The following is a 23,327-nucleotide window of genomic DNA, read 5'->3' as shown; positions in this document are numbered from 1 at the left end:
GAATATTTACCGTGCGTTTGGCTGCTTTGAACCTGTTTGTCTTCATCTCTAGAAGTGGGGGCAGCTGTGAAACAGATTGAAACCAGCCAAACATATGGTAAACATTCAAAATTATGCGTTTTTAATGGACTGACAGCTGTGCTCAATTCGGGGAGGGCAAGGGGTCTGACTGGGTTACATGGGACCCCATCGGACACCCAGTTCTCGTGATCTGTGGGGGTCACCTCACTGAGACCCACACCGATCAGCAAGTTAGTCCCTATCCTGTGGGATCCCTTTAAAACTTTTACACAGTACTGTACAAGTAATAGCCTGTCGTAGTTCCCCAAGATGAGCGGAGCAGCCGGTCATGCATGGCCGGGCCTCCCCGTTCATCTCTATGGAGCCGTACTCCGCAATCTACATCGGGTCCAGTCCATCCGTGACTGACAGCTGTGCTCATTTCAGGGAGAGGCAAGGGGTCTGACTGGGGTACATGGGACCCCATCGGACACCCAGTTCTCATGATCTGTGGGGGTCACCTCACTGAGACCCACAGCGATCAGCAAGTTAGTCCCTATCCTGTGGGATCTCTTTAAAACTTTTGCACAGTACTGTAGAAGTAATAGCCTTTCTAAATAAAAGTATACAAATACATAGCCGTTACTGAAGGGGTAGCTGCAATGTACAGCAAGAGTCCCCTAATTCTGGGAATAAATCTGTGTCTCAGCTCAAATATATAAACCTAAAATCCTACACTGTAGAGTTGTGTGTTCTGTGTCGTCAGATCTATTTTCAGCATGCCGGATACATGAATGAGGTCAGGCATTGAATTTCCCTGTTTACTTGTTGTTCTCCGTTGTCTATGAGTCCACATAACTTTGAGGAGGAAAAACAAACAAATTAAGAATGCGGCTTAGATGAAAGCGCGGCTCTGCGGTGCGCTCTGTTGTGAATTCACTTGTATTAATTATATGATTACACAAGAAAATCCCCCATGGATGTTATTAAGCCAAGGGAACATATTATGGGGAAATATTGAAGGTAAGCCATCTAATTAAATTAAAATGAAATCAGCACACGCTATAAATTATGAAAATCAAGTCAGAACTTAGAATTTTTTTTTAACAATTAATGATATAAAATAGAATATCAATTAATATGTGATAAGAACTTTCCAGATTGTGGGATAATTAAAGTGATTTACATAGAGGGAGCAGATCAGACGTCTCGTAGACTCTCTACTACGTCACAGCTGGAGTCTGTGCTAGTTGTGACTGCTAAAAAGTAGTGATCTAAGCCATCGAGTAACATTGTAGGGAATGAAACATTAGCAGAGCAGAGGGTGAAAGTTATAGTATTTCCTTTTTTTAAATTTTAAATTTTGATAATTTTCAGAATCATTGGAATCCCAGCAAATTTAAAGCTCCACTCTAACCCCAGAGCAGGGTTCTCATCTTCAGGTTTTTGCACTCAGAACAAGAAACGGATTGAGAAAATGAGGAGTTGCACCTCTCACTATTTTGCTTCAATTCCATTTGTGACCCACAACTGATTTTGGCTTTTAAAAGTGTATAAAAATAAAGCATTCTTACTCTGCATCAAGGTGATATGACTTTAATTTCATCTGGACCTGCTGAGGCCGCTGATTCACAACAGCAGCTCCATTGAGCACTATCACTTCCGACCAAGACTGGAGTATTGGAGTATTGGAGTCGGCCCACTGGGAAAGTTCCTGGTGGGTTGCTGAACTGATGCTCACCGCAACTATGATATCAGGAGCTATAGCAGGGTAAGCTAGTTGTTTTTCTGCAGCTGTAGCTCAAGGGGAGGTTTTCTGAGATTTCCCATGTTTTGAGTTTTACAGGTTTACATGTTCAGTCACCTATTTTGATCTTATTTTTCAATAAAAACTATTGTTATATGATATGACAATCCACCTTTTATTTTAATAACCTACTTAAAGGGGTTAGGTACCCTAACAGGGTCAATCCTTATTTCTCAGAGGCCCCTTGCTCATGAACATTTGGGGACCATTGATACGGCCAATTAGCAGGCGCATCACCTCCCCCATGAATGTCTATGGGAGACGGTGCGGTGTGCACACGCTGTCTCTCCTCACCATGACCTAGCCGGTTGGCATTCAAAGGAGAGCGAAGAGGTGAGGGGCTCTTCTCCTCCCTCCGGCACGTGCCTGGGGGAGCATACATTTGTGTGCAAGGGGCCTTACTCAGTAAAACTTTTCACTTCTGCCCAAGGGAGCGCGGTGTTATGCAACCTGTGGCTCTTTCGAGCAGAAGGGGAAAGTTTACCAGGGTAAAATTTGGATGACCTTATTAATGTATTGTACTTACTTCATGTTTATGGCAACCCCATTACATCCTGTATGGAAGATCTGGTAGACAATCCCCCCATAGATTTATTGCATATAATAAATGTGACATATGTAGCTATACCCTACATGCAGGGAAGTTCAGCTATCATTAGTCATATTGGAATACTGTTTTGTCACCGATGGGATGCCTGTCTTCAGTCTTGCTGTCCTTCCTGTCAATCAGAGTGACAGTATTCCCATTCCGAATCTTTAGCCAAAGATGGGAAATATGATGGGTATCAGTGAAAAATCTTTAGAAGATGTCCCAGTCTTCATGATTTTTATCTTATTTACGTCCCAGAATTCAGACGATTAGCCTGGAACAAAACTGAATGAACCGAGAGCCAAGACAATGGACTGTCTAACAAACCAATGCACTGTGTACTTCCATCTCTGAAATGCTCTGCGCACACACTAGTTCTTATGTGAACCCAATATCAGTCTGTGCTGTGTATGTTTTGTGTTGACTCCATTTGCAGGAGTTCACTGGGTTTAATGTGAAGCTTTGAAAAACATGACATATTTCGATCTAATGTTAAGTGCTGATTCATTTTATCATCTTCTTCTATCTAGTTTTGTTGGTACAGGGAGAATCAAGATGCTCATGTCTAACTGTTTGTGATAAATGAGTTACATCTCTTTGCAATTAGTAAAGAGTTCATTACTACATGTGTTACTATCTTATTAAGGTGGGACCCACTCTCCCGCACAGGCTGTGAATGGACTGCATAGTGTCAACCCCAACACTAACCTCACCAAGACCGTCCCCTTTAACAAATAATAAATACAGACCCCATTTTCTATTTTAAATTGTGGTATGACGACTGGAAGTAACAGCTTAATTTAGAAATAATTAACATTATACTTTGTATAACTTTTAACAGTTAAACATAGGCACCTGTATACCGCCCTGCTTGAAGGGCATGTAGGTACAAACGCATTTAGACACCGCCAGCTGTGACATTATTAAGCCAAATAAGCACAAATAACAGGGAGGGAGGGGGTCAAGATTTCCGGCAAAGAGGATGAGTAGCACCACCAGCCACCTCTTTATGAACTAAGCCCCTCCCCGCAAATGCAAATTAATATTTAAGAATCATACATTGTGATATTCCAGATTTTTTTTAGATTCTGTTTCTCACAGGTAAAGTGTACTTATGATTAAAAATTACAGACCTCTCCATTCTTGGTAGGTGGTAAAACTTGTAAAACCAGGAGTGTATCAAATACTTATTTTCCCCACTGTATATATATATAGAATATAAAGAAACAATCTGTAGATCAGGGCGTTGCCCGGTATAGTAAATAACTGCTCTTAGCTATACCAAAATAAATGCATTAACAAAAATTTTTTTTGTATCTATCTCTCTCTCTGAATGTTTCTGTCTGTATCTGTCTGTGTCTCCGACTGAGACTGAACGTCTCTGTCTCTGATTGTCTCAATCGGTCTCCAACTGTCTGTCTCCGACTATCTCCAACAATTGTCTTTCTCTGACCGTTTTTGTCTCTGATTGTCTCTGACTGTGTGTCTCTGTCTCTGACTGTCTCTGTTTCTGTCTCTGACTATTTCTGTCTCCGACTGTCTCTAACTTTTTCCGACTGGCTCTGGTTTTCTCTGTCTGTCTCAGCCTGTCACTGTCTCTGACCATATCTGTATTTGTCTCTAACTGTCACTTTCTCTATTGGTGGATTTATCAGAAGTGTCTAAAAACAGAGTTGTTCTAATTGCCCATGGCAACCAATCAGAGCTCAAGTTTCAATTTCCCACAGATGTTTATAAAATGACAGCTTATCTCTGCTTGGTTTCCATGGGCAACTGGAACAGCTTTACCTCAGACATTTCTGATAAATCTCCTCCTGTCTCTGTATCCCTATCCATCCTACATCACACATAAGCGTCTTATACTCACTGCCTATAGTAACCAATCACAGCTCAGAGCTCATATGAATGACCTGTGGCAAAATAGCAACCAATCACAGCTCAGCTTCTAATTGCGACAGCAGCAGCAGACAATGGCTCCTGTGTATGGTGGGTAATAAGTGGATTTTGGAAAGCGCAAAATTTCAGTTCATATAACGTTCCCTAAGTGCAAAATTTGGTGATTGCGATGGTGCAAATTCCTTTAGCGGACATAGGTACAAACACACATACACTCAGCTTTATATATTAGATACATAAACACTTCCTATCTCCAGACACACATTTTTCATGCCGCTTACTCTGACAGTCTCTTCACTAAAATTAGCAATGATGTCACCAGAAAGGCTTAAGTAACCGCTGACCTTATGGATTCTTGTCTTCCGTCATTTTTTACACATTGACAGTTTTATTGATTTTTCTATTTTTTCATGGCCCTGAGCACATAAACACAATGCACTTACCGAGATCTGCATAGAATAGACACTGACAGCAGTAGTATCTATGTATTTGTGCAGTATTAAGACATTTCTAGATTTTGGTGATGATATTTATGCACCATGCAATATATATGTTTATATACTATGTATAACATGACTCTGAGTATGGTAGTAGGTGCAGATAATAGACAAGTGTTGTATGGGCTCAACACTGCTACAGTATATGGTGTTCATATGGGCATTTGCAGTGGTTTCAATGTGAAAAAAGAAGCTTATGTTCCTTCAACTCTGTACACATGATGAAAATTAAGGATCCATCCATTTTATTATATAACCCATTACACAATGCAGGCTCCATCACGACATTGGCCGGACATGAATAGACTTGGAGACCACAATAAAACCTTGATGAACCCTATTCTGTTTTAGAACAGTAAAACTAGCATTGCATGTTGTGTTGGACGTCCCATTAAATATGGTAGAGATGCCAACAAAACTTGAATGATAAGATTCTGGCTACCTGAAACTACCACAAGAGGGAGCTCAATAATATAAAAATATAACAATATCTGATCGGTAAGAGTCAAACTGCCGAGACACTTACTGGTCCCGAAAATGTGGGTCCCGTTTTCGCTAATTGAATGAAGCTGCTGCTTCTGCATGCATCTTTATGCTCTATTCAATAAAATGGAAGTGGTGGAAATTGCCAAGCACAGCACTTCCAGTACCCTCAATCACTCTCTACGGGAGTACCCAAGATACCTGTGCGCATGTACTCAGCAATTTCCATCTTTCCCATAGTATTGAATGGACAGGCAATATGCATCCTTGACCAACCAATTCATTAAATTAGTGAAAATGGGACCCCCATTCTTGTGATCGATGGAAAACACACTTGCTACAACCACTTTAAAATTGTGGGAGACAGGTCACATTGGGGGTGGGTGGTATGTTGAGAACCTCAACAATTAGGAACAAAATGGGCCCTGGTTGTGTCTACATAGAGGGCAGTTACACATGCAGTTGCACATGCTCTATTCTACTACTACTTCTATTAGACTTGAACATGTGCTGCATTCAGTACGGGGCACTTCGGGCACTTCAGAAGACTAACAGCTCCCCATCAGTCCACTGGCCGGACCTCAAGCAATAAAACACCTATCTCCCATCCTGACAATAGTGGATAAGTATCTTTTGTAACACTTTAAAGGGGCTTTGCCAATATGGATGTTTGTTAGCTATTGGCAGAATAGATAGTAAATGTGTCCGATTGATCGCTAGAATGGGGGTCCTCAGCCTCTATGTTACTATGTAGCAGAGTGATACATTCTGTACAGGTAATGTAAGGGTAAATGCTATGGAGATATGTACTGTGGTGCTATAATTAGTGGGTGGGGGTTAGTCACCCCCACAGCTCCTTTTAATTCTCAACTTTGTACAAATGCTGTTAATTCCGACTCCCAAATATCTCCCAAAAAATCAAGATGACTTTCTTATTTTATCTTTGCCTGTTCCATCAGAAGCTATTACCTTATTATAGTAATAGCTATGCTAAATCTCCCGTACCTGCCAGTCATGGGAAAAAAAGATTTGGATGTCATTTTAGTAAAGCGTTTTAATTAGAAATTATGCACAATTCTTTCCTAAATCATATATTCTCTTGATCTCGGCATGTGTTCATGAATTACCAGGCTTCACCGGCTCCTTAACACTGCGGGATATTGATAAGCGACATTGTCATGTTTAAGTTAAACTGCGCTGGGGATGAAAGTCTATTCCCGGAGTGAGGAGCCAAATCAGAATGTGAGGCCGCTCCGTACTTCTGTGATATGGATTATGGGAGTTGATGCTTCAAAGTCAAAATATCAGGCGTTTTTTTAAGAAAAATATTTTTTAAAAAACCCTGAAACTTGAGTAAAAGTTTCCCATCCAAAAAACTTTTCAGAATGCGTTTCATTCTGACAGTCAGTGCTCGATCCCTAAAGGTATCATAGCAAAACAGACAAATTTCAACATGATCACCATAGATCGGTCCTAAAGGGAACCTGTCATGAATATTTTGGTCCACAAACAACCACCAATGTTATCGGATCACACTGATGTCTTTCTGTATTCCGGGGGATTTAGCACAATGCAGTAATATATCTTTGAGTAATGAGTTCAAAGACCTGTAAAGAGTCACATGGGTGGGTTAGAGTCATATTGGCATGGTCACAGGATTAATTGGTATCTCATATTTCCGGTAGATTATCACACGTCTTATTGAAAGCTTTTGGCAGTAGATTATGATAGTGGGATATACCCTATGGCAGTGATGGCGAACCTTTTAGAGACCGAGTGCCCAAACTGCAACCCAAAACCTAATTACTTATGGCAAAGTGCCAGTACGGCAATTTAACCTGAAAACTGACGGTTTAGTTTAGAATAAATTTTCACAGGACTGTCTGAGCTCGGATTACAGCAGTCCTATACACACTGAAACGCCACTTTTACACCATTTTACATCACATAAAAGAGTAATAAAAAGTTATCAAAAGGTCACGCAGTCCTCAAAATGGTAGCAATGAAAACAACGGCTCATTAAGCAAAAAAATCACCCCTCCCCAGCTCCGTGCACTAAAGTTATTAGCGTCACAAGATGGCGAAACTATTTTCTTTTTCGTACACTTTTTTAATGATAGGAAAAGTATTAAAACACAATAAAACCTACAAATCTGGTATTTTCTGTGATTTTATCGAACCAAAGAATAAAGGACACAAATGATTTGGACCGCACAGCGAAAGTATTAAAATCCGGCTTCCCAGTACACGACATGGAATAATAAATAAATGAGAAGTAAAATATAAGTCCTCACACTGCTATATATAAATGCACATATAAATTTATAATATAATATGCATATACATAAATACATACATAAAATTCACCAAAAAACCGAGCATAACTCGGGTGGTGTGTCAGCTTGACAAAAAAACATAATTTTGTGATATTTATAGTTTAAATAACAAATATGTATAATTATTTAACTTCTAGGGTACTTTAATTCTAGGCTGTGTGATTGATCCTACCATGTACTACAGTCTGGCAGTATATGGGGATTTTCCACATCGTCTATTTATTACAATGTGCTGGACAATCTCTCAGCCTCCCGGCTACTGCACCTGGCTGTGTAGGAGCCGAGGATGAAACTTAACTCTCCGGCGGCCGCGTGTCACAGAAAATGGCTGTGCGTGTCAGCACTGACACACGTGTCATAGGTTGGCCATCACTGTCTTACTTGCTCTTGCTCAGGTGTCTGTTTTTCCAGGGGGTGGGGGGTAATGCAACATCTGGAGTTCGGGGCAGTGTGGTTATGAGGCATGAGTTCCAGGGGAGGGGGTGATGGGGGGCAGTGACCGGAGTTGAGCGGGGGGGGGGTGAGAGCGGCCGGAGTTCTTCCGGGGGGGGGGGGATTGGGTGCGATAGCGGGCAGAACAGGCTGGAGTTCGGGCGCGGGGTGGGTTGGGGGTTGTGGTAGCGGGCGCAGTTTGTGCAGTGACTTTCGGGCTGGTTGCGGAGTTTTATGGGAGGAGCGGGCAGGAAATCAGCCTCCTGCTGATCTATTATGCCCCGTGGATGCGCTGAATTAAAAAAATAAATATATACACTCATCTCAGACTCCGCGTTCCTCCGGCTGATCACTGCAACGCACACGGAGTAAGGTTCCCCAGCGCTGGCAGCATAATGACATCATTTCGCTGCCAGCGCTGGGACGCTTTACCGTCCTGTGCGCTGCTGTGATAAGAGTGACAGAGCAGGCAGTGTCGGCGCCCTGCCCTGTCATGGCTGTTAGCAGTATCGGAGCACAGCGGAGTGGATTGTACGTAATGTCCTTTTTGTAAGTTATGTTATAGAGGAGGAAGAGCTAAGCATGTTGTACACAGCATCCTTTCTGAATGTGGCATGTTATAGAGCAGGAGCAGCTAAGCAGGTTGTACATGGCATCCTTTCTGCAAGCAGCATGTTATAGAATTCAATTATCTGTTCCTTATTTAGCTGCGATTGTTTATATCATGTGTGATATGTATCGTGACCATCCAGCTCTCACTGGCACACAGGTGTAACACATGGTCAGTACTACACAAATAGATAACACCAGGTTATAAAACTGAACTACTGTGCACCCCCTGCACCCATGTGCATCATAGCAGGAGCTGAATGACTCCTGGCACCCATATACATGTTAAATCACTACCAAGTCACCACCTCACTACCTGCACCCATACACAGTAACATATACAGCTCCATGTCACTACATGCATCCATATAAAGTAATATATACAGCTCCAAGTCACTACATGCATCCATATAAAGTAAAACATACAGCACCAAGTCACTCCCTCTTGCCATAAACAGTAATACTTACAGAACCTGGTCAGTACCTGCACCCATATACAGTAATACATAAAGCACCAGGTCAGTACCTGCACCCATATACAGTAATGCATATAGCACTAGGTCAATACCTGCACCCATATACGGTAATACATACAGCACCTGCACCCATATACAGTAATACGTAAAGCACCAGGTCAGTACCTGCACCCATATACAGTAATACATAAAGCACCAGGTCAGTACCTGCACCCATAAACAGTAATAGATACAGCACCAGGTCAGCACCTGCACCCATATACAGAAATACATACAGCACCAGGTGAGCACCTGCACCCATATACAGTAATACATACAGCACCTGCACCCATATGCAGTAATACCAGGTCACTACCTGCACCCATATACAGAAATACATACAGCACCAGGTGAGCACCTGCACCCATATACAGTAATACATAAAGCACCAGGTCAGCACCTGCACCCATATACAGTAATACATACAGCACCAGGTGAGCACCTGCACCCATATACAGTAATACATAAAGCACCAGGTCAGCACCTGCACCCATATACAGTAATACATACAACACCAGGTCACTACCTGCATCCATATTCAGTAATACATATAGCACTAGGTCACTACCTGCACCCATATACGGTAATACATACAACACCAGGTCAGTACCTGCACCCATATACCGTAATACATACAGCACCTGGTCTCTACCTGCACCCATATACAGTAATACATATAGCACTAGGTCACTACCTGCACCCATATACGGTAATACATACAACACCAGGTCAGTACCTGCACCCATATACCGTAATACATACAGCACCTGGTCTCTACCTGCACCCATGAACAGTAATACATACAGCACCTGCACCCATATACAGTAATACATACAGCACCAGGTAAGCACCTGCACCCATATACAGTAATACATATAGCACTAGGTCACTACCTGCACCCATATACAGTAATACATATAGCACTAGGTCTCTACCTGCACCCATATACAGTAATACATATAGCACTAGGTCACTACCTGCACCCATATACGGTAATACATACAACACCAGGTCAGTACCTGCACCCATATACCGTAATACATACAGCACCTAGTCTCTACCTGCACCCATATACAGTAATACATATAGCACTAGGTCACTACCTGCACCCATATACAGTAATACATACAGCACCTGGTCTCTACCTGCACCCATATACAGTAATACATATAGCACTAGGTCACTACCTGCACCCATATACAGTAATACATATAGCACTAGGTCAGTACCTGCACCCATATACAGTAATACATACAGCACTAGGTCACTACCTGCACCCATATACAGTAATACATATAGCACTAGGTCACTACCTGCACCCATATACAGTAATACATACAGCACCTGGTCTCTACCTGCACCCATATACAGTAATACATATAGCACTAGGTCACTACCTGCACCCATATACAGTAATACATATAGCACTAGGTCACTACCTGCACCCATATACAGTAATACATACAGCACCTGGTCTCTACCTGCACCCATATACAGTAATACATACAGCACCTGCACCCATATACAGTAATACATACAACACCAGGTCAGTACATGCACCCATATACAGTAATACATACAACACCAGGTCAGTACCTGCACCCATATACAGTAATACATACAGCACCAGGTCACTACCTGCACCCATATACAGTAATACATACAGCACCAGGTCACTACCTGCACCCATATACAGTAATACATACAGCACCTGGTCTCTACCTGCACCCATATACAGTAATACATATAGCACTAGGTCACTACCTGCACCCATATACAGTAATACATATAGCACTAGGTCAGTACCTGCACCCATATACAGTAATACATACAGCACCTGGTCTCTACCTGCACCCATATACAGTAATACATATAGCACTAGGTCACTACCTGCACCCATATACAGTAATACATATAGCACTAGGTCACTACCTGCACCCATATACAGTAATACATACAGCACCTGGTCTCTACCTGCACCCATATACAGTAATACATATAGCACTAGGTCACTACCTGCACCCATATACAGTAATACATATAGCACTAGGTCACTACCTGCACCCATATACAGTAATACATACAGCACCTGGTCTCTACCTGCACCCATATACAGTAATACATACAGCACCTGCACCCATATACAGTAATACATACAACACCAGGTCAGTACATGCACCCATATACAGTAATACATACAACACCAGGTCAGTACCTGCACCCATATACAGTAATACATACAGCACCAGGTCACTACCTGCACCCATATACAGTAATACATACAGCACCAGGTCACTACCTGCACCCATATGCAGTAATACATACAGCACCTGGTCTCTACCTGCACCCATATACAGTAATACATACAGCACCTGCACCCATATACAGTAATACCAGGTCACTACCTGCACCCATATACAGTAATACCAGATCACTATCTGCATGTACACGGTGCTGGCAGGGTGCAGGCAGGGTGCTGGCTCCGCTCACCTGATGTCCCGGTTCCTCTATGGAGATGGTGTCCGATTCTAAATTCATTCCCAGGGGGATGTCGGTGCCGGGACGGACTGGGCTTCATCCAGGCAACTTTCCCCGCTCCTCCGTCCTCCCGGGTGTCAGGGTGCGATGTGCTGCAGGCGGCTCCTCTCCTGCGGCTGTGCAGGGTGTGAGCCGGGAGACACCTGTGCCCTCCTCCTCCTCCTCCTCCTCCGGGCAGGGGTGCGGGTGCCCCTCACACCACGTGACCGGCAGCTGGGGACAACATCTGGGGGCACCCACCGGGGTTAACCCTCTCCCTCCCGCTCACTGTGCAGCAGAGGAGGGCACCGCAGTCATCCTGCCCAGCACACACCCAGCAGCCTGGCATGTGTCTATAGCCTGTCCCATAGAGAGATGGAGAAGAGGCACTGACATAGATAACAGGTACATAGATATGGGATGGATCAGAGAGAGAAAATAGTAGATAGATATGAGATAGATAGATAGATAGATAGATAGATAGATAGATAGATAGATAGGAGATAGATAGACAGATAGATAGATAGATAGCTATGATATAGATATGAGATAGATAGATAGCTATGAGATATATACGAGATATATAGCTATGAGATAGATAGATAGATAGATAGATAGATAGATAGATAGATAGATAGATAGATAGATATGAGATAGATAGATAGATGTGAGATAGATAGATAGATAGATAGATAGAAGATAGATAGATAGATAGATAGATAGTTAGATAGCTATGAGATATATATGAGATATATAGCTATGAGATAGATAGATAGATAGATAGGAGATAGATAGATAGATAGATAGATAGGAGATAGATAGATAGATAGATAGATAGATAGATAGATAGATAGGAGATAGATAGATAGATAGATAGATAGATAGATAGATAGATAGGAGATAGATAGATAGATAGATAGATATGAGATATATATGAGATATATAGCTATGAGATAGATAGATAGATAGATAGATATGAGATATATATGAGATATATAGCTATGAGATAGATAGATAGATAGATAGATAGATAGATAGGAGATAGATAGATAGTTAGATAGCTATGAGATATATATGAGATATATAGCTATGAGATAGATAGATAGATAGATAGGAGATAGATAGATAGATAGATAGATAGATAGGAGATAGATAGATAGATAGATAGATAGATAGATAGATAGATAGGAGATAGATAGATAGATAGATAGATAGATAGATAGATAGGAGATAGATAGACAGACAGATAGATAGATAGGAGATAGTGTAGATGATAGGAGATAGATATAAGGTAGATATGAGATAGATAGAAATAATAGATAGATATGAGATAGTGTAGCTGATAGGAGATAGATGAGTGATAGATAATAGAGGATGCAGTAGTGATAGCAGAGTCATATGAACAGGGAATAATTGTGCTCACACATACCGGACCTACTAGTCTCCTAAAGTCCACCATGCTTAATGTCCACCTAGTTTCATGTGTATAATCTGATTTGTGGGGGTCCGACTGCAGGGACCCTCCATCTTGCACAAAATGGACCCTTGCCAATGATTAGGATGGGGGTCCCATTCTCACTAAATGGTGGAGTGACTTGTTGAGCATATTTCCTGCTGCTCCATTCATTGTCCCTGTGGGTGGTGGAGACACAGCCCTGTGTTCTGTATAATATAGTGCTCCCATAGACACTGAATGAAGAGGAAGGACGCATGCTCCATCAGTCACTCCCTCCATTAGTGGGCATCAAACTCTTATTCTCCACATCATTGGGGTTCCCAAAAGTCAGATCATCGCTTATCAAATTGTTATCCTCTATCCTGCAGGGTAGGGGATCCAATGCAACTTGGCACAACCCCTTTAAAGGGAACCTGTCATCAGAAGCCCTTTTTCTGTCTTCCCCATGCCCCCATAGAGAATAGTGTGCACATTGCCAAAGAGTTTTTATAGTAAAAGTGGATTATTATGAAAAAGTTAGATGAAAGTTTACCTTTCTGAATGCAGAACTGTTTTCCTAGTCCCATGGGAGTGGCCAGTGAGGAGCGGTTATCCCTCCCCTGCTCAAGAAACCGCTCCATCAAACTTCAATTTCAAATTTTAAAAACCTCCCATGTCCCTCATATCCCCCCCCCCCTTCCCTGTCGCTTCCTCCCTAAGGACGTCATACATGTCTGACCCGCTCCTCACTGGCCGCTCCCAGGGGACTAGGAACACAGCTCTACATATAGATACTTTCATCTAACATATCTTTATTTGGAAAAAGCCATTTTACTATAAAAACTATTTGGCAATGGGTACACTATTCTATATGCGGACATGGAGGAGCAAGAACAAGGGCTCCTGATGACAGGTTCCCTATAATTGAATGAAAATTTACTTTTCTATGATACTATGGTCACAGTAGCATTGAGGCTTCCATTATTGTATTGGAAAATGTATTGGTTGAACCGCAGATGCAATGTCCTTAAAGGGATTTTTCTGGACCCAAATCTACTGACAAGCTTTAATGGGATCAGTTGGGGTCTGACTCCCTGTACCCCACCCTGTTAGACTGTTTATCTATAGGGGGGGAGTTAGTTACATTAGGATAATATCAGGTCACCCGAGGTCACACTCTGTCTCCGCACCCATAATACATTGTCTCCCCGCGCAGTCTACGGTGAAATATAGCGGCAATTTTTCTCTAAAGGCGACTGACTCTTACAGAAAGCGACAATACAGTTGCACAAGGGGAAGAAATCTAAAGGTGCAATAAAAAAGATAAAGAGTTTGGATGAAGTCATTGAACTTCTATTGTTTGACTCATTATATATCGTTCTCTCAGTCTGTTATACGGGGTATAGTACTACACCCATTAACAAGATAGATGGTCAGGTATAAAGTGTAGGCACAGAATTATAGGATGAATCTAGTCCGGCGCCTTCCCTCTACATCACTGGAGCTGAGCCTTATGTGAGCTGCGGTGCTGTTACAATGTCCTTGTTCGGAGATTATTCTATCATAAAATGTCATAATAACTGCACGTAATAGAACCATTTTCAGACATTTTGGCTAATAAAGAGGGTAGAGAATCCTTTTGCAAAAAAAAAATATATACATAAAAATTATGTATTCATAAAAGGGGTATTGTGATGAAACATGCATTGGCAGTCAAATGTAAAGGGGTTGTCCAATACCAACAAATCACAGGTCTCAGTGATGTGCAATACATAGTGGATGTGCCAATTTATGAAGAAGTGCTCTGGAAACTACTGATGTAGGACCCAAACTGATCTGTTATTGATCCATTATGTTAAGAATGTTAAGAATTGGGTGTGAAGATACAAAAAAGAGAATACCAAATTAAAGGGGTTATCCATTTTTTGAGTAATTTTTATACTAAAAGGTCAGTATTTTATCATATTTACCATATTATTGCCACGTGGGCGGTGCCTCCATGTTCAGAGCACTGATTGGCTGCTGCAATCACATCCCATTTGCAAGTAAAAAGAGAAATGGTACAATGGAAAGCAGCACTAGAACCTACCTTTAACATCCGTTACTTTAGGCGATGTATCCTCGGATTGTGCTTGTTCCCGTTCCGTTTCTTCTCCATTAGTTCCACCAATAATTTGTCACTTCCTCCAGTCACACGCCACACAGACATTTTATGTTCTTCACTTTTTTATTGTCTCCTAACAATGTTATTCTTCTGCTATCCCTAATACTGTGCCCCCCAAACTGTAATGGAGCTATACAGTACCTCCTTAACCCTCCCCCACACTCTGACCCAGTATTAGTAAGGATCCTACTGTGACCCAGGTTTAATAATAATGCATTTACTCTGCCCCAGTCCTGATAACAATGCCCCCAGCCTGCCCCAGTCCTGAAAATAATGCCCTCTGCCTGCCCCAGTCTTAATAACAATGCCCCCAGCCTGCCCCAGTCTTGATAATAATGGCCCAGCCTGCCCCAGTCTTAATAAAAATGCCCCCAGCCTACCCCAGTCTTAACAACAATGCCCACAGTCTGCCCCAGTCTTGATAACAATGCCCCCAGTCTGCCCCTAGCATGCCCCAGTCTTAATAATAATGTCCCCAAACTCCCCAGTCTTGATAATAATGCCTCTACACAGTCGCAGTATGCATGATAATGCCCTCTGACTGCCCCAGTATTGATAATAATGCCCTAAGCCTGCCCCAGTCATAAGATTAATGCCTCTACTCTGTCCCATAAGTTCGAATCCCACTTCTCTACTCCAGTCTTCTATAATAATTCCCCCAGCCTGTCAAAATCATAAAATAAACACCCCCAGTCTGCCCCGGTATTGAAAATGTCCCTACTCTGCCCAAGACTTGATAACAATGCCCCCAGCCTGCCCAGTCTTGATAATAATGCCCCCCAGTCTTGAAAATAATGCCCCCCAGCCTGCCCAAGACTTGATAACAATGCCCCCAGCCTGCCCAGTCTTGATAATAATGCCCCCCAGTCTTGAAAATAATACCCCCCAGCCTGCCCAAGTCTTGATAATAATTCCCCCTGCCTGCCCAGGTCTTAATAACAACGCCCCCAGCCTGCCCCAGTCTTAATAAAAATTCCCCCAACCTGCCCCAGTCTTGATAATAATGCCCCCCAGTCTTGAAAATAATGCCCCCCAGCCTGCCCAAGTCTTGATAATAATGCCCCCTGCCTGCCCAGGTCTTAATAACAATGCCCCCAGCCTGCCCCAGTCTTAATAAAAATGCCCCAGCCTGCCCCAGTCTTGATAATAATGGCCCCAGCCTACCCCAGTCTTGATAATAATGGCCCCAGCCTACCCCAGTCTTAACAACAATGCCCACAGTCTGCCCCAGTCTTGATAACAATGCCCCCAGTCTGCCCCTAGCATGCCCCAGTCTTAATAATAATGTCCCCAAACTCCCCAGTCTTGATAATAATGCCTCTACACTGTCGCAGTATACATAATAATGCCCTCCGACTGCCCCAGTCTTGATAATAATGCCCTATGCCTGCCCCAGTCATAAGATTAATGCCTCTACTCTGTCCCATAAGTTCTAATGCCACTTCTCTACTCCAGTCTTCTATAATATTTCCCTCAGCCTGTCAAAATCATAGAATAAACACCCCCAGTCTGCCCCGGTATTGAAAATGTCCCTACTCTGTCCAAGACTTGATAACAATGCCCCCAGCCTGCCCAGTCTTGATAATAATGCCCCCCAGCCTGCCCAAGTCTTGATAATAATGCCCCCAGCCTGCCCAAGTCTTGATAATAATGCCCCCAGCTTGCCCAAGTCTTGATAATAATGCCCCCAGCTTGCCCAAGTCTTGATAATAATGCCCCCAGCCTGCCCAAGTCTTGATAATAATGCCCCCAGCTTGCCCAAGTCTTGATAATAATGCACCCAGCTTGCCCCAGTCTTGATAATAATGCCCCCAGCTTGCCCCAGTTTTGATAATAATGCCCCCAGCTTGCCCCAGTCTTGATAATAATGCCCCCAGCGTTCCCCAGTCTTGATAATAATGTCCCCAGCCTGTTCCAGTCTTGATAATAATGCCCCCAGCCTGTTCCAGTCTTGATAATAATGCCCCCAGCCTGTTCCAGTCTTGATAATAATGCCCCCAGCGTTCCCCAGTCTTGAGAATAATGCCCCCAGCGTTCCCCAGTCTTGAGAATAATGCCCCCAGCCTGCCTCAGTCTTGATAATAATGCGCCCAGCCTGCCCCAGTTTTAATAATAATGCCCCCAGCCTGATTTGAATTATCAAAAATTATCAACACAGAAAGTTACAACAACAATCAGGAACGTTCCCTGTGATGCACAGCTATGTGACGTGTTGTCCATGGTGCTGAACCCAGAGCGGAAGGTGCTGGATGTGAGTGTTATGAACCTGCATGAGAGTCTATAGAGATTCTTCTGTGTTGATAACTTTCGATATACAAGAGATATTACAAAGCAATCAATTTTTCATACTATTCTTCTTCAATAAGTTACATCTTGACATTGTAAAGACTAACCCTAGGTCCAATATGGCGGCTTTCAGCAGAGGGCGTCCTTTCTCAGGACATGGTCTTCTATCTATCTGACTGTCTTTCTTTACAGTAAATATATTGAATACGTTATATAAACGCACAAACAAATCCCTCATCATAATTTTTGATATTTCAGAAAACGAAAACGAATGTGTGAGACCTGGAAGGACAGTTACTTCCAGAGTAGGAAGCATGACAGCCAGGCATGCGGAAAATAAGGGTCCTCCTAAAGGACAGCGGGAAGGTGAAGGGGCCTGCAGAAAGGGCAATAGAGAAAGCACATTGTCATTTTGTGTCTCAGTCTTTATGGGGGAGATTGTGCGGTGTCCGCTGTGTAACAGTCACCGCTCAATGGTCGCTCCGCCCTGGAACACGTAAAACAAATTAGACGCCGAACTGCAAAAGTCTCACGTTGAAAGGGCGTTTAGTAGAAGCAAAGATGTCAACAAACCGCAGTATTGCATCCGTTATTCCTGAGCCTGGATGATATCATTACTCCCAGCAAACAGCGTGCACAGCGCAAAATCATATATACCGCATATATACCGCAAAGCATTTACAACTTATAAAATATGTATCCATTGTGTCCCGTGATAGAATGAGCCCAAATCTTACTAAATGCACTCCTATACTTATTCAATCATTTTTACCAAAAATTGTACCTGCTCTTTTTTGGGTTTTTCCTCTAAACTATTCACTAATTGAGACAGCTTAAGCTTGATCTCATTTTAGCCCTCTGTGGCAAGGATACGTGGGATGGATTTAAAATAGGTCGTATCCCAGTGTATGAACCATACAATGGAATGTATCGCCCTCTTCTTTCCCTTAGCGGGGAGAGGAGTGAACCCCGATGTTCAGGGTGTTTCCCCATATGTGGACAGTTACAGCACTGGGGAACATACATTCAGCAAAGGCTGGGGATGGATGCATTACTGTTGCATCTGTCCCCCATTGCCTTCAGTGGCCTCCATCCGTATATACATTAATCAGCAAAAGACAGAAGAGACAGATCTCTACAGACAGAGGCAAAAAGCATGCCCCCACCTGTACAATGTACAGAATGGGGGTCATTTACTAAGGGCCCGATTCGGGTTTTCCCGACGTGTTACCCGAATATTTCCGATTTGCACCTGAATTGCCCTGGGCAATTTTTTGGCGCACGCGATCGGATTGTGGCGCATCGGCGCCGGCATGCGCGTGACGGAAATCGGGGGCGTGGCCGAACGAAAACCCGACAAATTCGGAAAAACCGCCGCATTTTTAAAAAAAAATTGTGTCACAAAAATTACACTTACCTTCATCCTGGATAGGCCGGTGTATTTCGAGGCATTCCAGCGGACTTCAGCGCAGCAGCGCCACCTGGTGGACGTCGGAGGAACTGCTTTGATGAATCCCGGCAGGACCCGAATCTGCCCCAATGTGTTCATGATATACACAGGGAGCGTTCCTGAATGAATCCATAAAACAATCATGTTGTTTTATGCTGAGGCATGAATATACAAGGTGTTTCAGAAGTCCCAGGATGCACTTTTATTGATAAAATGAAAGGGAAAGTGACATATGTCAATACCCTAGGACTGTGATGGCGAACCTTTTGAAGACAGAGTGCCCAAGCTACAACCACAACCCACTTATATGTCGTAAAGTGCCAACATGACAATTTAAGCAGTAACTTATTGATCCCTGCTGTATCACAGGTTTTAATCGTATTGGCGTCCTAAGTTCACCAATACAATAGAAAGATGATGGAGAAATTTGAATTGTAGCTTCCCTCCAGGGTGCCCTAAAGAGGAAGAATCAGGAGACCCAGAGCAGGAGCTCCAATGACAATCCATCTCTATCCACACCTTCTCACTCCTTCTGTAGTCCTGGCAGCCAAGGATGTGGCTTTAAAATAACGCTGAGCGTGGCGTGCCCTGGGATGTATTGGATCACAGGAGAAAGCCTTGAGTCCTAGCTGGTAAACTCTGTGTGGGGTGAAGGCCTGGGTGCCCAAAGAAAGGGCTCTGAGTGCCACCTCTGGCACCCGTGCCATAGGTTCGCCACCACTGCCCTAAGAAGTAATAGGGGAGGGGAACTATCTTTTTAGGTTATATTCAGAACATTACCGCCATCTTGAAAGCCGGTACAACTGATGAAAGGCAGGTTTTTCAGATTGGAAAGTGCTTACGATCGATTGCCACAATCAGATTTGCAATATCTCTTGTGGTGCAAAAAATTTTAAACACAGAGATTCTCCATATATTCTCATGAGGGTTCATAACAATTTGGACCTGGCACCTTCAGCTCTGTGTTGAGCTCTATGGACCACCTGTCACATTGCTGTACATCACAGGGAACATTCTCAGTTGTTGTTTTAACTTTCTGTATTGCTAACCTTTGATCCACAAAAGATATTGCAAATTTGATTGTAACTATCGAGTTTTTCAGACAACTTTTTGAGGTGCCACATGACCACTTACCCATTGGAAAAAAATTGGACAAACTTGCCCTTGATCCAATATGGAGACTTTCAAGAAGGTGGCCAGGTCCAGGACACCTAAAATATAGGTCCCCTCACTCGTTACTGCTGATTTTTCCTTTCGTTTATCAAATAAATGGGTGTCCTGGGACTTGTTGCTCACCCTGTATAATCCCTCACTATAGGAATCCATAAGCATAAATAAAGGAGCATTATATTTTTTGGACTTTGCGTGAACATACATATAGGGGCACATTTACTTACCCGTTCCGCTGACGCCACCGATACGGAATGTCCGACGTGGATTCGGAGCTGCCGCGATTCACTAAGATCGTGCATACAATTTCCTGCATGTGTCGCTTCCCCGCTGAGGTCCGCCGGAGTTCACCTTCCTCTTCCTGGTGCATGTGAGTGCTGATCTTGCGACACATTTTCTTTTTAAATTCCCCGGTTTGTCCGAATCAGTCAGGTTGTTCGACGTCCATGCCCCCTGATTTGTGTCGCATGACAGCCGGCGCCTATGCCCCACAAACGATTGCGTGCGCCAAATACCCGGGGCAATTCAGGGAAAATCGTAAAAAAATTGTGAAACCTGATGGAAATGCGTCCGACGGACCCTTAGTAAGTGTTCCCCATAGTTTCACATCAAAATCTTGTGTCTGCCAAATATATTGAGGTCTCTGGATCCCATAGCTGCCCCCTGCTACTCCTATATTGATGCATTAAAGCAATGAGCCATAAGTAACCCCATTTATGGGGATGTAAAGTAGATGCTATACTATCATTAGGAAACCATGATGAAATTTAGGGTCAGTTACTTTTCGAGGCCATGTAGATAAGGTAGGACACTTTCTCATGTAGGGTCCTAGCTCCATGGTGTACATTGTTTTGCAAAACATTTTTCATAGATTTGGAGAAATTGCACTAGTCTCTGTATTAGAACATTTTTAAGCTTTCCCATATTCACATACCACGCTGGTTAAAAGCCTTTCACAGTTTAATTTTATCTATAAAGAATTACCATTTTGCTCCATTATAAGTAATCACTGCCTACTGCTTGCTAAATAACCAATAAACTCTAATGGAACCCGAAAATAATCGTTTTTATTTGTTGTAGTGCTTGCATTGCTTACCAACAGGGTTTTTATCCATAATCATACACTTCTGTGATCGGGACTGAAGGAACAAATGACATACTGAGCTGTTATGTTATAGGTGGTTGTGGCAATAGTGCATTTTTTCTAACATATCGGGGGTCATTTACTAAGGGCCCGATTCGAGTTTTCCCGACGTGTTACCCGAATATTTCCGATTTGCGCCGATTTTCCCTGAATTGCCCTGGGATTTTGGCGCACGCGATCGGATTGTATCGCGTCGGCGCCGGCATGCACGTGACAGGGGGCGTGGCCAAACAAAAACCCTACGGATTCGGAAAAACTGCCGCATTTTAAAAAAAAAAGTGTCGCTGGACTCACGCTTACCTTCACCAGGAATAGGCCGGTGAACTTCAGTGCATTCCAGCGGGCCTCGGCGGACTTCAGCGCAGCAGGGACACCTGGTGGACGTCGGAGGAACTACCTTAGTGAATCCTGGCCGGACCCAAATCCACCGCAGAGAACGCGCCGCTGGATCGCGAAGGGACCGGGTAAGTAAATCTGCCCCATCATCTTCTGCATAGCACACACAGAGTTGAAACCAGCCACCTCGAAAACATAAAAAAAAACAATTAATGAGCAAATTTGTCTGTCCTCTAGTCCATCCAGACACTTACTCATCATCCCTCGTCTTCATCCCTTCCTGCTTATTCTTCTCTACCCTCCCACTCTTTCTTTTTTCATGTTCCTCCACACCATGCTTGGTGTATGCACCGAAATGTGCGAAGGGTGGACTATTAAAATAATAAATATTGTAGTGACTTTGCATTCTAATACAAAGATAATGTCAGGCTTCTGGGGTAGTGACCACCACGGACGATGACACAAGCCGACACTTTGGACCGGAATCTAAGTGGCACCCGGTCTTAAACAGAGCCTAAGGCAAAGAGAGTTGGACTTGCTGCGGCGTGGTACAAAGGGCATCTTGTCCGCGGTGGCAGCCAAGGTCAAGGTACAAAGTCAGCAGGCAATCTCGTGGTCGGGGACAGGCAGGAGGTCAAGACAGGCGGCAAAGGTTCAGGGTCAGAGATGGAGCAGGAGGTCAGGACTGGCAGAAGAGGAGCATAATCGGGAACTGGTCGAGGGTCACAACGGGAGGTCAATACGAGCGCACACGCGCCCTAGGAAACGGGGACGCGCACGCTGGGAAGCCAGGATGGGAGCAGGACCGTGGAGAGGTGAGTGATAAAGGGGAGAGCGGGATCCGCAGAGAGGGGCACGGGTGCGCCTGCGACCCGGGATGTGTGTCGCAGGAGCACCCGTGACAGATAAAAGGGGTATTCCTATTGTGGCATATGCACAGTCTGCTTGGGTATTTTGAGAAAACCCATAGACGTGACTAATGAGAGCCAAGCATGCATGTCCCCGTTTACATTCACATCTGGTACAAGACAGGAGTTTAGGGACCTCAGTTTTTGCAATACATGCAGATTCCAGAAGTGTGATCCCCGTTTGTCACACATATATGTCATATCAATACTCTTACTGCTTTCATTTCCATGGACCTGAGCAGAGAGAGCCGAGCATGCACATACACTTCTCCTTTGTTACTAGCAATAGATGCAAGTTAGAACCCATATTTTGTAAAATTGCCATAATTTTGTATAAACCCTTTAAATTTATCACATACTTAGATGTCCTTGACCAATGATACAAAATCCTCTTGACCTTGGCAGTTTCCTATGACCATGTCTGATGAACACGGCAGAGACAAAACAGCATTGATGCCAATGAGAGCGTTTATTATGGATATTTCAGAATTTCATTATTTTCCCATTATTAGTTTAAGAAGATTAATGATATTTTCTTATAATCTGACGAGTCTTGGTTCTTTTTTTAATTGCAATTAAAATCCACCGATGTTTCTACGCCGTCTTCTCCATGCTACAATTATCCCCGAGATAACTCTTTCTAATGCTTAGTCATGTGAACATAAATCTAATAGTAAAATCATCATGACATTGTAATAGCGGGATTGCTTTTCTAAACCTTTTGAGCCTTTCATACTCCATAGATCAGTACAT

At 43.2% G+C, this 23,327-nt stretch overlaps 1 protein-coding gene and 1 long non-coding RNA gene across 2 annotated transcripts in view; one reads left to right on the top strand and one right to left on the bottom strand.

Moving 5' to 3' along the window:
- The window catches only part of SGCG (sarcoglycan gamma), a 145,092-nt gene extending 133,249 nt beyond the window's left edge, over positions 1-11,843 (bottom strand). The window contains exon 1 of the mRNA XM_072134299.1: positions 11,655-11,843. Within this exon, the coding sequence (XP_071990400.1) occupies positions 11,655-11,702 (48 nt within the window). The 5' untranslated portion in view covers positions 11,703-11,843. The remainder of the gene's footprint in view (positions 1-11,654) is intronic.
- Positions 808-23,327, top strand: part of LOC140117506 (uncharacterized) — a 28,243-nt gene continuing 5,723 nt past the window's right edge. The window contains exons 1-2 of the long non-coding RNA XR_011853031.1: positions 808-1,023; positions 1,378-1,771. This is a non-coding gene — a long non-coding RNA (uncharacterized lncRNA). The remainder of the gene's footprint in view (positions 1,024-1,377; positions 1,772-23,327) is intronic.

Source organism: Engystomops pustulosus, chromosome 2, assembly GCF_040894005.1.
Source record: "Engystomops pustulosus chromosome 2, aEngPut4.maternal, whole genome shotgun sequence".
NCBI classification, from domain to species: Eukaryota; Metazoa; Chordata; class Amphibia; order Anura; family Leptodactylidae; genus Engystomops; species Engystomops pustulosus.
This window is presented reverse-complemented; position numbering and strand designations above follow the sequence as displayed.